Source organism: Trachemys scripta, chromosome 8 (genome assembly GCF_013100865.1).
Source record: "Trachemys scripta elegans isolate TJP31775 chromosome 8, CAS_Tse_1.0, whole genome shotgun sequence".
In the NCBI taxonomy this organism is placed as follows: domain Eukaryota; kingdom Metazoa; phylum Chordata; order Testudines; family Emydidae; genus Trachemys; species Trachemys scripta.
In genome coordinates, this window is record NC_048305.1 from 72,975,449 (window position 1) to 72,990,612 (window position 15,164).

At 43.5% G+C, this 15,164-nt stretch overlaps 1 protein-coding gene across 2 annotated transcripts in view; it reads left to right on the forward strand.

Annotated features, from left to right (window-relative positions):
• Positions 1–15,164, forward strand: part of DPYD (dihydropyrimidine dehydrogenase) — a 595,247-nt gene that overhangs the window by 510,472 nt on the left and 69,611 nt on the right. For both annotated transcript variants that reach the window (XM_034779205.1, XM_034779204.1), the window contains one exon: positions 4,175–4,317. In XM_034779205.1, the coding sequence (XP_034635096.1) occupies positions 4,175–4,317 (143 nt within the window). The remainder of the gene's footprint in view (positions 1–4,174; positions 4,318–15,164) is intronic.

A 15,164-nucleotide genomic window follows, 5' to 3' on the forward strand; every position in this document is an offset into this window, starting at 1 on the left:
CTGCCAACTAGACATGGAGCCATTGATCACTACCCGTTGAGCCCGACGATCTAGCCAGCTTTCTATCCACCTTACAGTCCATTCATCCAGCCCATACTTCTTTAACTTGCTGGCAAGAATACTGTGGGAGACCGTGTCAAAAGCTTTGCTAAAGTCAAGAAATAACACATCCACTGCTTTCCCCTCATCCACAGAGCCAGTTATCTCATCATAGAAGGCAATTAGGTTAGTCAGGCATGACTTCCCCTTGGTGAATTCATGCTGACTGTTCCTGATCACTTTCCTTTCCTCTAAGTGTTTCATAATTGATTCCTTGAGGACCTGCTCCATGATTTTTCCAGGGACTGAGGTGAGGCTGACTGGCCTGTTATTCCCCGGATCCTCCTTCTTCCCTTTTTTAAAGATGGGCACTACATTAGCCTTTTTCCAGTCATCCGGGACCTCCCCCGATCGCCATGAGTTTTCAAAGATGATGGCCAATGGCTCCGCAATCACATCTGCCAACTCCTTTAGCACCCTCGGATGCAGCGCATCCGGCCCCATGGATTTGTGCTCATCCAGTTTTTCTAAATAGTCCTGAACCACTTCTTTCTCCACGGAGGGCTGGTCACCTCCTCCCCATACAGTGCTTCCCAGTCCAGCAGTCTGGGAGCTGACCTTGTTTGTGAAGACAGAGGCAAAAAAAGCATTGAGTACATTAGCTTTTTCCACATCCTCTGTCACTAGGTTGCCTCCCTCATTCAGTAAGGGGCCCACACTTTCCTTGACTTTCTTCTTGTTGCTAACATACCTGAGGAAACCCTTCTTGTTACTTTAAACATCTCTTGCTAGCTGCAACTCTAAGTGCGATTTGGCCTTCCTGATTTCACTCTTGCATGCCTGAGCAATATTTTTATACTCCTCCCTGGTCATTTGTCCAATCTTCCACTTCTGGTAGGCTTCTTTTTTGCGTTTAAGGTCAGCAAGGAATTCACTGTTAAGCCAAGCTGGTCGCCTGCCATATTTACTATTCTTTCTACACATCGGGATGATTTGTTCCTGCAACCGCAATAAGGATTCTTTAAAATACAGCCAGCTCTCCTGGACCCCTTTGACCTTCATGTTATTCTCCCAGGAGATCCTGCCCATCAGTTCCCTGAGGGAGTCAAAGTCTGCTTTTCTGAAGTCCAGGGTCCATATTCTGCTGCTCTCCTTTCTTCCTTGTGTCAGGATCCTGAACTCGACCATCTCATGGTCACTGCCCCCCAGGTTCCCATCCACTTTTGCTTCCCCTACTAATTCTTCCCTGTTTGTGAGCAGCAGGTCAAGAAAAGCTCTGCTCCTAGTTCGTTCCTCCAGCACTTGCAGTAGGAAATTGTCCCCTATACTTTCCGAAAACTTCCTGGATTGTCTGTGCACCGCTGTATTGCTCTCCCAGCAGATATCAGGGTGTTTAAAGTCTCCCATGAGAACCAGGGCCTGCGATCTAGCAACTTCTGTTAGTTGCCAGAAGAAAGCCTCGTCCACCTCATCCCCCTGGTCTGGTGGTCTATAGCAGACTCCGACCACGACATCACCCTGGTTGCTCACACTTCTCAACTTTATCCAGAGACTCTCAGGTTTTTCTGCAGTTTCATACCAGAGCTCTGAGCAGTCATACGCCTCTCTTACATACAATGCAACTCCCCCACCTTTTCTGCCCTGCCTGTCCTTCCTGAACAGTTTATATCCAACCATGATAGTACTCCAGTCATGTGAGTTATCCCACCAAGTCTCTGTTATTCCAATTGCATCATAGTTCCCTGACTGTGCCAGGACTTCCAGTTCTCCCTGCTTGTTTCCCAGGCTTCTTGCATTTGTGTGCAGGCACTTAAGATAACTCATCTATCGTCCCTCTTTCTCAATATGAGACAGGAGTCCTCCCCTCTTATGCTCTCCTGCTCGTGCTTCCTCGCAGGATCCCATTTCCCCACTTACCTCAGGGCTTTGGTCTCCTTCCCCCGGTGAACCTAGTTTAAAGCCCTCCTCACTAGGTTAGCCAGCCTGCTTGCGAAGATGCTCTTCCCTCTCTTCGTTAGGTGGAGCCCGTCTTTGCCTAGCACTCCTCCTTCTTGGAACACCATCCCATGGTTGAAGAATCCAAAGCCTTCTCTGCGACACCACCTGCGTAGCCATTCGTTGACTTCCACGATTCGATGGTCTCTACCCAGGCTTTTTCCTTGCACAGGGAGGATGGACGAGAACACCACTTGTGCCTCAAACTCCTTTATCCTTCTTCCCAGAGCCATGTAGTCTGCAGTGATCCGCTCAAGGTCATTCTTGGCAGTATTATTGGTTCCCACGTGGAGAAGCAGGAAGGGTAGCGATCCGAGGGCTTGATGAGTCTCGGCAGTCTCTCTGTCACATCGTGTATCCTAGCTCCTGGCAAGCAGCAGACCTCTCGGTTTTCCCGGTCGGGGCGGCAGATAGATGACTCAGTCCCCCTGAGGAGGTAGTCCCTGACCACCACCACCCTCCTCCTCCTCTTGGGAGTGGTGGTCGTGGAACCCTCATCCCTAGGACAGAGCATCTTTTGCCTTCCAATCAGTGGAGTCTCCTTCTGCTCCCTTCCCTCAGATGTGTCATCTAGTCCACTCTCCGCATTAGTACCTGTAGAGAGAACATGGAAACGATTGCTCACCTGTATCTCCATTGCTGGTACATGGACGCTCCTCTTTCTCCTTCTGGAGATCACATGCTGCCAAACCTCCTCACAATCCTTCTGTCCCTGCTCCGCCTGCTCTGAATCTTCAGAACATTGTGGACATGGACAGATGTCAGGAGATTATTCTAAGAAATCTTCATTTTCCCTTATGCAACGCAGAGTCGATACTTGTTTCTCCAGACCTCGAACCTTCTCTTCCAATATGGAGACCAGCTTGCACTTTGTAGAGACAAAGTTGTTTCTGTCCTGTGGAAGAAAGACAAACATGGCACAACCTGTGCAGGTTACAACAGCTGATCGCTCACCTTCCATATCACCTTCCTCTTAAGAGCTTCCTTAGCTGTTGCAGTAACTACTCAGAGAAACCCACAGATGAAAGCCTCAGTGAGCTCTCCCCAGGCGAACTCCCTCTGTTAGCCTCTGCTGTTCACCGCTCAGCTGGTTCGCTACTGACTGCCCTTATATACCAGTCAGGCCCACTCAAGGCCCACCTGGAACAAAGCATTCCCAATTCACACTTTTCAAACAAACAAGCAAGCAATCAAGCACACGGTCAAACTGACAAACTGTCCCAGCAACAGACACTCAGATATTCACCAACACAGCCCCCATAATGCAGCACTTAGCGTACCTCCTCTTGGACAGATCCCAGGCAAACTCCCTCTGTTAGCCTCTGCTGTTCGCCGCTCCAACATTAATGTACTTTAAACAAAATGGAGTAAATTCTCTAAGCAGTGCACTAGGGTTTTATCATGATTCCCATAAATGGCTCAAGAAATTGAGAGGCCAAATCCCCATGTACCATTTTGAAAATTTAGGCCCCAATCCTACAAACATGTATGCACATGAGTAACTTTGCTCATGTGAATAGTACCATGCAATTTTAGGGGCTAATCTGATCAAAGCTGGGCTTCTTAAAGAGATACCAACATTCTTGAATGTATCCACAGGGTACATGTATTAAATAATATCCGAAATGTCAAAGTGCATTTGGAATGGTAGTTTTAAACAAAATGTTTGATTCAGATTACGTAAAACAAATTCAAAATCTTCCCTTTATTTGCACAATATCTGTGTTCATAAAAGCAGCCTTCTCCCTTATGTGGAAATTTAGAGCTGTATATCTATAATTTACTGTATGGAATTGTTTTCCGTTTCTAATTATATTGTTCCTTGTTCTTTTAAAACAGATGCTTAAATGTTTGAGCCAAGTTTTATGTTTTATCCAGTTAAATATGCAAGTGTTTCTGTCTGCAATTTTAGGGTTATTACACCCACGTTCCTAACACTTTTACATGTAATAATACTATTCAAAACCTGATACATGTCGATTTACAAATTAATATATTTTTAGATATTATAATTAGATATTAGTTCTTGATATTAATGGTTTGTCTAGTACAACACTGCCATCCCATGATGGGCATGCACACATCATATCTAAGTGCTGAGTATTCCAACATGCTAACACTGTATTTTGATTTTCTTTAGGAAGTGCTGTTAGGCCCATAGCCCTGCGAGCAGTATCTGCTATAGCTCATGCTCTTCCAGGATTTCCCATCTTAGCAACTGGAGGAATTGATTCAGCTGAGAGTGGGCTGCAGTTTCTCCACAGTGGTGCTTCTGTTCTACAGGTATTTGGTTTTTTCCTTTAAAAATTATAATTAGTAATTTATCACAGAACTGTAATTTATCTTAAAACTAAAGATTTCACCTGAAAGAAGGAAAAAGGACACATTAACATCATTGATCCATTGGGACAAATGTTTATATTGTTCTCTCCATGCTCGTTGCTAGGAGCCATTCACTTAAGATGTTCAGTGATGGAGTGGATGCCCCATAACCTATTGTGCTGACCCGGGAAAAGCTTTTTAAGAGTGAAGTAGCACCTTTTCCTCTAACCTAGAAAGTTTCCAAATTAAATCACTTCCCCTTGTTAAGCAAATGAAGTTAATACATTTGTGCTTCCCAGTACATCCTGTGTTTTCAGTTTCTGTCTTGCCCAGCATAAGCTATTTGGAACAGGGACTTTTCATCCTGTGTCTTATTGAGCACTGAAGGGAATTCCAAATGGCTTTATTTTTGGTCCCACCTGCATTCAGTTTGAAATAGCTGTTCTTCATCCAGGCACCAATCTCCCTCAAGCACTTGTTTTGAGTGATGAAAAATGCAGAGCTGTGCATCCTTTACATGTTGTTGGCATCACAGTCATGGCTAAGGAATGGGGATGTTAGATAGTTTGCAGTAGTTGGTTGCATTGGCTGATGTTTTCTTAAGCACTAGGCAGACTTTAGTATGAGTAATAGATTTTTTCATTAACAGGGGGTGTTGGTAGTATGGGTCCTAGAAGGTCCATTGGCACTTCAGCCTTTTGCCTGCACTGAGCAGCTGTCTGTGGATAGTAGGTGATCATAGCGTTTCTTTCACCAGGACATAAACCCCATGGTGTTAGGGTGGAGACTAATCTTCTATTCTGTGTATCTTTGGAAGCCTGCAGGATCGATAAGTAATCAGGGAAGGAACACATAATGTATGTTGCATCTAAATGAAGGTGGAAACTTATGTTTGGAGGAGGTGATAGTCAGTCTACAGCAGGGGTGGGCAAACTTTTTGGCCCGAGGGCCACATCGGGAATAGAAATTGTATGGCAGGCCATGAATGCTCACAAAATTGAGGTTGGGGTGCAGGATGAGGTTTAGGCTCTGGGGTGGGACTGTGGATAAGAGGTTTGGGGTGCAGGAGGGTGCTCCGGGCTGGGATCGAGGGGTTTGGAGAGCGGGAGGGGGATCAGGGATGGGGCAGGGGTGTGGGAAGAGGCTCAGGGGATGCAGGCTCCGAGCAGTGCTTACCTCAAGCGGCTCCCAGAAGCAGGGGCAAGTCCCTTCTCTGGCTCCGATGTGGAGGCGCAGCCAGGCGGCTCTGCACACTGTCCCATCCGCAGGCACCGCCCCTGCAGCTCCCATTAGAGCAGGTAGGAGCCAGAGTGGGGTCATGCCGCAGCTTCTGGGAGCCACTTGGTGCAGCCCCTGACCCAGAGCCTTGGACGGAGCGCTGGAGCACGGCCAAGCCGCGTGGTGCAGTCCCCGACCCAGTGCCCTAGAGCGTGGCCGAGCCGCGTGGTCTGCCCCGCAACCCAGCACCCGGCCGGAGCACTGCAGCGGGGCCGAGCCGCATGGTGCCGCTTGCAGGCCGTAGTTTGCCCACCCCTGGTCTACAACATGACAATGGTGCCTTCATTCCCAATACCTCCTTTGGCACTGAAAATTAGATCCAGTGTGTGGCTGGCCTTACTGGATAGCTGCAATGATGGCAAAGGCCAGTCCCAGGTTTGCTGTGGTGAAGAAAAAATCCTGGGCAAATTTATTGGTGAGGTTATTTGCATAAGCCCTGAAGAGTCACGCAGTACTAGGAGTTTGTGGGATCTCTAATAGCAGGTCTGACACTACAGTTACGATTGAAAGCTATCAGGGTAGTTGGCAAATTGAATACCCCTGGGATCCCAAACTACTGTTTGTCTGCTAGCCCCAGAAACAAGTGCAGTGAAATGTTCTGGATTTAAGGGGAGATAGTGGTGAAACCTGTAACCTTTTGGGGGAAGAAGAAGCAGTAGGAGGCTCACATGCCCTGACAGCCAGTCCTGAACTCTCTGTATTGGTATCAAACAGGCAGAAGAGTACATGAGGTTATCCTGTAAGTTGTTTTGTTTATCTGCTTTACTAATAGTGCTTATTAATTTTTAAAACTTCTATTAGGTTATTTCAAACTCTCCTTTTATGGTAAAGGGATCATGGAGCTACTTTGTCTGGGTAACAGTCTCAGTGCTACTTCAGTTCTGTGTCTCTTATACACACACACACACACACACACACACACCAATCTTATGATGCTACTTCTAGTACAATATTTGTCTACAACAAAAGTATGATCAACAAGGGAGTGTTTTCAGAACTACACATTCATTTAATTTATGGCCACTAATTAGAATTGAACCTAGACCAAAATGTAGAGCTATGCACTTTTCCTTAATACAGATTGTGGGGGGGGGGGGGGGGGGTTTCTTGTGTGTAGACATGTCCCTGAAGATAATGGTGAATTCTAAAATGTAACTAAATACAGAGAGAGTGGAATGGGTATTGTTTCTGGAGTGGCTAATTAAAGAATCACTTGCTGAACCTAGAAAACTCGGAATAATTTTTCAATACTAATTAAGTATTGGCTGATTAAAGTGATTCATGTTCAGTGTGGAGCTCTGTGCATGGAACACTGGGCTGGACACCTCCTTTAGAGAACATTGCAAGGCTCATCTATTTCCAGCATCATTTCCTCAACAGAGATAATGACGAGCCCTGTTTTTCCCCTCTTAGGGTTTCTTTATACCAGCAAGTTGTGTTGGTTTAACTTAAATCATTTTTAAAACTGATTTAGATAAATGGGTGCAAAACCCTGTGTAGACACTTATTTTGGTTTAAGAGTGACTTATTTCAGCCTAGCTGAAGTCAGTGAGGAATAGATATAAGATAAATGGATATAATCTGTTCTTAAACCAAAATGATATTGACCGTAGATCTTTCCCTTGTCTAAGGGAAGAAGTAGAAGAGGGTGGGAAAAACATAAAACCTTCAGCAGAGGATGGTGCAGAAAATATCTGATCAGAACAACAGTGACTCTCATATTTGATATCTAGATGGAATGAGATATAACCAAAACTGCAACTCCAGACCGCATCCAGCCCTGCTTCCCCCACACCCAAGGTCCCAGAAGGGAATTGCCAGCACAGTCCAGAATTGGCAGGAACATGGAGACCAGGCACCTTTGCTCCAATAGTAGTGGCATAAGCTTCCCCTGCGCCGCAACTCCCTGTAAGGTGGGCTGTCAGGATCTCATCTCAGCATGGTCAGCCCTTGGATGCTGGCAGCTGCAGCAGGGACCAGCCTCTCTGCAGTCAGACCTATGTGCCTCTGCTCCCCACCAACATGGAGAACAGCCTAGAAAATGAAAATGGCATCCCTGCGTGGCCAGTTCCAATGGCACTCATTGAAATTTGGCCCAGTCATCTCTTCATCATGGATGCCCTTTCAGTGTTTAGAAGTGCATTTGATCTAGCCTCTCTTTTGGGAGGAGGAGCACAAAATTTTCATATGATTAATTTCAAGATTGCTTATACAATAAAGGAAGTTTATAATGGATCCAGATCAATTTAACTATTTGTAACTTTAGCACCCATGTGGCCAAGATGGAGTTTACTCTTCAGGCAGCTTTGGCCAAGAAAAGGGGTGCTCAGTAATGCAGCAGGGAAAAATCTGTTCCAAGCCCCCTGGAGTGATCACACATGCACACCAGGACAGTACAATGAATACAGGGAAGGGAAATATTTATTTACAGAAGATGAATGGAGAAAAAACAACAAGGTGGCAGAGTGGGGGAATGGTAAAATGGGATCACACTCAACATGAGGCCCCCAGGCCCAGTGGTACCACCGTATGAAAGGGCAGACTCTGAGCAGTGCGTCTCCACTCAGGCTATGTCTACACTGCAGCTGGGATCGACGCTCTGAGATCAATCCACTGGTGGTTGATTTAGTATGTCTAGTGAAGACCCACCAAATCGACAGCAGATCGCTCTCCAGTCAACCCCTGTACTCTAACCCTGACGAGAAGAGTTTCTCCCATCGACGCCCCACAGTAACTTGACCTAAGATACGTCGACTCCAGCTACGTTATTCACATAGCTGGAGTTGCGTAGCGTAGGTCGACTTACTGTGGTAGTGTGGACATAACTTCAGTATTCAGGAGTCTCGGGCAGAGTTCCAGTCTGGCAGTGAGACTTGGGTGCTCCTGGTCATCTTCAGCACCCCAGTAAACTTTCAACAACAAACCCCTCCAGTGCCCAATTCTGTCACTCTCTGCAAACCCACACAGAGCGACAACCTCCCCACTTACCTAGCTACAGCCTCCCTCCTTATTCCCAATTCAAGATCACAAGCTCCAGTACTCATGGCCCCATACATCCCTGGGCAACAGTGATACTGTGTCCAGCTCCGGTTTCTCCTTCTTGGGTGATTCCTCCCTAGCACAATGCTCCTCCTGGTTCCTGTCCTGGGGTGTCCCCGGTCGGCTGCTCTGTTCCTCCCAGGCTTCCGGCAGATTCTCGGCTACTTCACTGGGTGAGGGCCTGCTTGTGTAACGCGGACAGACCCTGGTGGATGGGATTGAACTGGGGACCTCTGGAGCTTAGTGCATGAGTCTCTATAGCATGAGCTAAAAGCCAACTGGCTGTTAGCTAAGGCTGTAGAGCAGACTCATTTTATCTCTCTGTCTCTCTCTCTCTCTCTAAGTGGTCTCAGTGCCACTAGATGGGACCGAACACCACACCCAGGAGATGTGTGGGTTATACTTGCTGTAGCCCTTTCGTCTCAAGCTACAGACACACACACCCTTCCACTCTCCCTCTTTCCATGCCCCTGGAACAACCAACATTTCCTCCTCCTCAGGAAAAGGTTTCAAAAGGGCCATGATCTCTAAACCCCCAGGGGGTTACACATTATCTGGAAGTGAAAATATTTAAAACAAACAGATAGCTCTTCCAATTTGTGTTGTTTCAGGAATGGTTGGAAAGAGCATTCATTTTTTATCTTTTCAATCAGATCTTGGATGCATTTAAATGCTTCCACCACTGATCTCTTAGTACTGTGCTTTGTCATAGCATATCTCAGTCTACGTATTTCTTTTCAACATAAAATGAAATAAATGTAAGTAACCATGTTATCCACATGTGCCCAATCCTGCATTTCATGCATACCCAAAGCTCTCACTGATTTTTGACTGCATCATTTTGAGGTTTGGTCTCTTACTCTAGGTTTGTTAGAGAGTGCAGTGTCATTGAAGTAACTTCTTTTTCTTTTTAAGTGAGCTTTTTCCTGGAGTTTTGATTTATAAAAATAAGATTTTCCATCTGTTTTTATGTGTCACTTGCATCACGTGTACTTTACCATGTCACATCAATAGTTTGGTAGATTGTTTGAAAGGCCTTTGAGGAACAGACATGAATTTGCAGAAGTCATTACACTGTAGGAAACTAAAAGTGGAGACAATTATAGAAAATTCCAGTAGAAAGAGAAAATGTATTGTGGGAAAAGTAATAAAAGCACAAAAATACTAAAGTAAAACTCACTTCACAGTAGCCTGTATGATTCAATTGTAGATCAATATTATGTAGTTAATGCATTAGCAGTAGAGCATTAATTTGCAATTACCGCAGGCGATCTGATCCTCTGTGTTTCGTCCATTGACATAAATGACCTTTTGTTGAAAGAGATTCTGCAGTCATTATTTCTAGCGGATATAACAAAAAGGAATAGAACAAAGAGGTTGCTTTCTGCAGTATGCATTTTTCATGGTAAAGGCTCATGAATTTATACCCTGGCCTGGCATATTTTTAGTACATCTTTACTATTTAGTTGCTAAACTTGAAAAGAACAATAGGTCTTTTCAAACAACTTTTTAGACTGTTATAAAATGTGTAGGTCATGGTCATGCATGTCTCCATCACCTCCAGGCTGGATTTCTGAAATATACTCTAGAGGTGTTTCTGTAAGCCACCTGGAATGCTGCTGCTTCTGTTGCCTACCTCCTAAGAATTAGATTGTAGCTTTGCCACAAAGCCCTGACTAAGAGGCACCACATAACTGTTCTGCTCTTGAAACAGACCATAGGCTAGATTGTGACTCAGAAAGTCACAATCTAGTCCCTGGCTCCTCTCTTGCTCCAGGAAGGAAGTAAACTGTGTCAGACCCATACCTGACTTGTTGCTTTCCCTTCCGTACCAGCTCAGATGCACTCATCAGCACACTGTTGAGACTGACTCAAGATTCTACCCGCTCCCCTACCTTGCTTGTCAACTCCTCACCCATCTGTCCCAGAGGGGGGGTTATCCCCTCCCTGAGAGGCTTCTGTCCTCACACTGTGACCCATGATATGATTAGCCCACACATGGGAAAACAATACCCTTGAACTCCCTTCCTGCTATATGCAGAAATATACAATGAAAAAAGCAATCTGCTGGTAAGTGAGGCTGGCCACAGTGATCTAACTTCCCCACATTCTGCACGGCCTACTTATGTCAAATTCAAGGTGCTGATTCAATGTATAAAGCCCCAAATGGTCAGGGACTTGATTAGTGAAAAAAGCTGCCTCCTCCCTTATATTCTGTCTTGACACTGAAGACCATTAAGGACACTTCTGCTGTTGGTTCCTGAGATAAACTCTCTCAAACAAGGAACAGTTGGCTTTCCGATAAGGGCCTGTTCCTGCGCACTTACTTCCTCTGGTAACTGGTAACCAGAGGCTGTTCGGCTCTAAGACTCAGATTGACAGGATTTTTTCCCCCAGGAAGTGTATTACTGAGGCATTTAACTGAGGGATTTTTATAACAGCAAGACAGTTCTTTATGTGTGAATAAACAAGCTTTTGCACAGCAAAATAGGGGGGTTTCAACTGTTTGCAATTTTTGGACTTGTATTCACAACAGTATGTCATAAAACAAATAACCACCCAGAGACGTGAGAATGCAGAAATCTGCACCTCTCTGAGAGACTCTAGAGAGACCAGGGAATGGAAGATTCATGGAGATGCCAGTCATGGAAAGGAAATGTGCATGTAAAAAATACTTTCCATTCAGCACCATGGCAGCTCCACTGATCCTTTGCTGCTGGGAAGTAGCAAGCAATGAAAAGAAGAAAAGGAGAGTAAGGCACAGAAGCATGTGTATAATCATGAAGCATAGCACCTGCGCCATACATAGACTTACATTGGGGACCACTCTGAAGAGCACCTTCTAGTTGAGTGATAACTCTGTATAGTGTTGATCAGTTTGACTACATGATCAAGTGGCTGGTCTGCAAATTTTCTCAGTTTTAGTAAAATCTTCTCACGAAGAAGTAAATAATCTGGAATAACGATCCTTGATGCCTTAATTTTCTTGTAGCATCATAGTCCTCCCTAATACAGCACTTGATCCATGTTGAGAGAGGTTCTTTTATCCATGCAATTAGAATGAAGGAATTGGAATGAGAAGGAAACAGAGAAACAGATTATCTGAAACTCACAGTACATTTAGGAAAGGTTTTAACTTCTCTCAACATCCAGGTTATGCCATTTCTTTTCCTTCTGATAGTCACTATTTGAGCAGCGAAAGGGGAAAGAAAAATCTCTTGGGAAGTGTGAAAGTGAGTTTTTATCATAGGCCTTAGAGGGTCAGAACTGTTTTATTCACATGAATGTCATTCTTCAACGGGAATAGTAGCTAGTTCACAAATTCCTACAGCCAAGCTGATAAAGGATGAAAGCAATTGTAGCTGAAATAAAATAAAACAGTACTGAAGGGAGAGACTCACAGGAATGAGAGGTTAATCATTGCCAGACTAAATTGAGGTCCGAAGATGGAAAAATTGGTTTGCTGGTTGGTTTTGATAGACGTGCAGCTTTCAAAAATCAGAATGTGCATCAAGAGAAGATGCTCATTAGAGCTGGTTGGAAATGTTTAGATGAAACTTTTTTCCATAGAAAAATGCCAGTTTGTTGAAACCAAAATGTTTCACGGAAACTTATCGATGTCAATGAATATTTCATCAGGTTCTCGGGTTGTTTGTGTGTGTGTGAGAGAGAGAGATTTTCTCTGTAGCCCTGTGGTTAGAGCACTAGCCTGGGATGTAGGTTCTGATTCTTTCATTGCCTGTTCAGAATGGTCTGGGATGAAAACCTTTTTTCTGAGTCAGGCAGAGGAGCTACTTGAACCTGCCTGTCCATGAGTTAATGATGCTGTTCATTACCAACCTGTGTCCTTTTATGGTGCTGACTCTTAGGGCCAAGGAAAGTCCATCCAGAGAGAAGTCAAGAAGTGATGGAATTCCTGACTTTCTAGCATTATTTTTTGTTTCATTGCACCAATAATAATAATTTCTCCCTATGTGTGAATATGATTTTTGAGGTAGAAAGTAAACTGGATTTTAGAAGGGTTACTGACTCTTTCAGAATAACCTGGATCTGCCTTTCAAGATTAAGCTGCCAGGTTTAGGGAGCTTGATGAAGAGGAGATCTATCTTTGGAGGACTTGAGAAGGCAGGGCAGGAGAATAGTGCCAATGGCCCTGTAACTGCATGACACAGCAACTGATCTGATGCTGCACTAGCTGCTGAAATGCATTTCCCTCCACAATATTTTCCTACTTCTTGGCACAGGATAGAGCTTTGTGCCTTTGATATTCCACAAGTACATGATGAAGTTAAAGACAGGAGTAGAATCTAAACACGTGCCTGGCCTGTTTACATACTGCTTTTTAGCGTGTCTGCCTACAAGTATCTCCTTCACGTTGCATAGCACCTACAATACAATGGTACAGTTCATTATGGGTGACTGATCATGAGATCATTGCTCATAGCTGTAATGCTCAAGGCATGTGAAATCATATTTGTTTTCCTAAATAGATAGTCGTGATTGTAAAATCCTGCATGTGCCCATGTACTGTATAGGGGTTAGCTCTGTAGCTCCTAGAACTAACAGAATACTATAGTCTCATATGAAAGTAATGCAGAGCATGCCTTTTTAATCTGCAGATCAGCACAACTCTCACAGAATTTGATCCCTCCAAGCTGCTTACTCAGAATCTAAATGAACAAACATTTATGTACCTTTGTTCAGTTGTAATGTTCAAAAGAAGGATAAAAAATTCTCATCCAACACAGCCTTGCATCTTGATACTGCATTCCCAAGCCTTGTTAAATAGCATCCCATCTGCTATCCTATATCTCTAGAGTCATTTAGAAGCTAATGTGAATAAATCAAATAATTTCATCTATATTTTATCAATACTTAAGAAGATTTTTCTTAGTCATGAACTTGTCCTTTTAGAAGAGAGGTTCTCAAACTTTTTTAGAGTGTGAACCACATTGTCTCCTATACCACCTCCCCTCATTTTCACAATCATGTAATATCTTCCAGGCAACTACAGCAATTGCTTATTTAGAGAAGTAATTTTAGGAAAGTATACAATGTATTTTTAGCTGTTGTAATGTAATTTACAACTATAAAGGAGGAGCCAGAATTATGTGACCAGACAGCTCTCCATGGACCACTGTCTGCAGACTACTAGCGGTCTAAAGATGACAGTTGGAGAACCTTTGCCCTAGAACATTATATTTGGATGCTTACATTCTTATTACACCCCTCCCGCATTATAAGTAGGTGCTGAAGTAGTCTGGGGATGCTGAATGTGCTCTTTTTGATTTCCTGATTCTTTGAATACTCTGTGTTAATCTAAATCATTGCTTAGAAACTGCAAAATAGATTTATTATCTTCATGTGCAATAGTTATGCAGCATTTTTCACTATGTGGCAGAGAACATTCTTCACAGACTTGAGTAGTCTACTACTAGCTACAGAAGATACAGTTTTTAAAATCATATGTAAGCATTACCGAGATTTAAATCGCACATTTACCCATCATGAATGTCCTAGTTTTTTTAGGAATATTAGATTACACCCATTAGCTGGCAAGGCTCGGGTAGGTCCCTTCATGAAGCACCTTGTATTGCTTTTATGTAGTACAGTCTGTCTTCAATATAACCTAAGCCAATAGAAACGAAACAAAGAGACAATGATCTCAACTGTACATTAAAAAAAATAGCCGAAACAGATTCATAAATACTTCTCAGACAAAAAGGTAGATATATGTATTTAACAGTTCTCAGGAAGAATTTATAATGAAAAAATTTGCATTAAATGATGACAAATATGTTTAAAATTAGATACATAGTATAATACAAGAGGCTGAGTAACTCTTTTCCTTACCTTCTGGGCATATCAGTGAGGAACATTTCAAAGCAAACTCATCCAAATTAATATAAAAGCAAAACTGCTTATCCATTGCAGAACATTTCGAAGGTACCTGAGAGGAAATTTTGTTGTTTATCCCATTGCTAGAGTCAGAATATTAGAATGTGTGAAGTCAAAGGCAGATTTTCTAATAGGATGGCATTTCGAGAGCTATTTTATTTAGAGATCTTGTGCAGTTTAGTAGCAATGCTGAAATAAGTCTCTTCCTTTTGGGGGAAGTAAGATGGCATTCTGCTAAATGCTAAAATTTTATCACTTGGGGGGGGGGGAAAGCTGCCAGAGAGGCCTAAGAATATAAAAGCATTTGAGATCTCAGAAGGAGTTTAAATCAATGCACTGCCACAGTTACAGTGCAGATGAAAGAGCCTGCTGTCTCAATTGCCAGGAAACTACTTAGAAACTCTCACTTTGATTTCTTTTGGTAGTCCATTACATTACCGCTAAATGCAATAGATAGGGACATCAATGCTTTGATGTTGTACAGCTACAACAAATGGAAAGTAATATGGTAGAACAGTCAACCTTTGTGATTTGCATGTGTATATACAAATATATACCCATCAATCTCCTTATCTGACTGTGTATCTCCACTA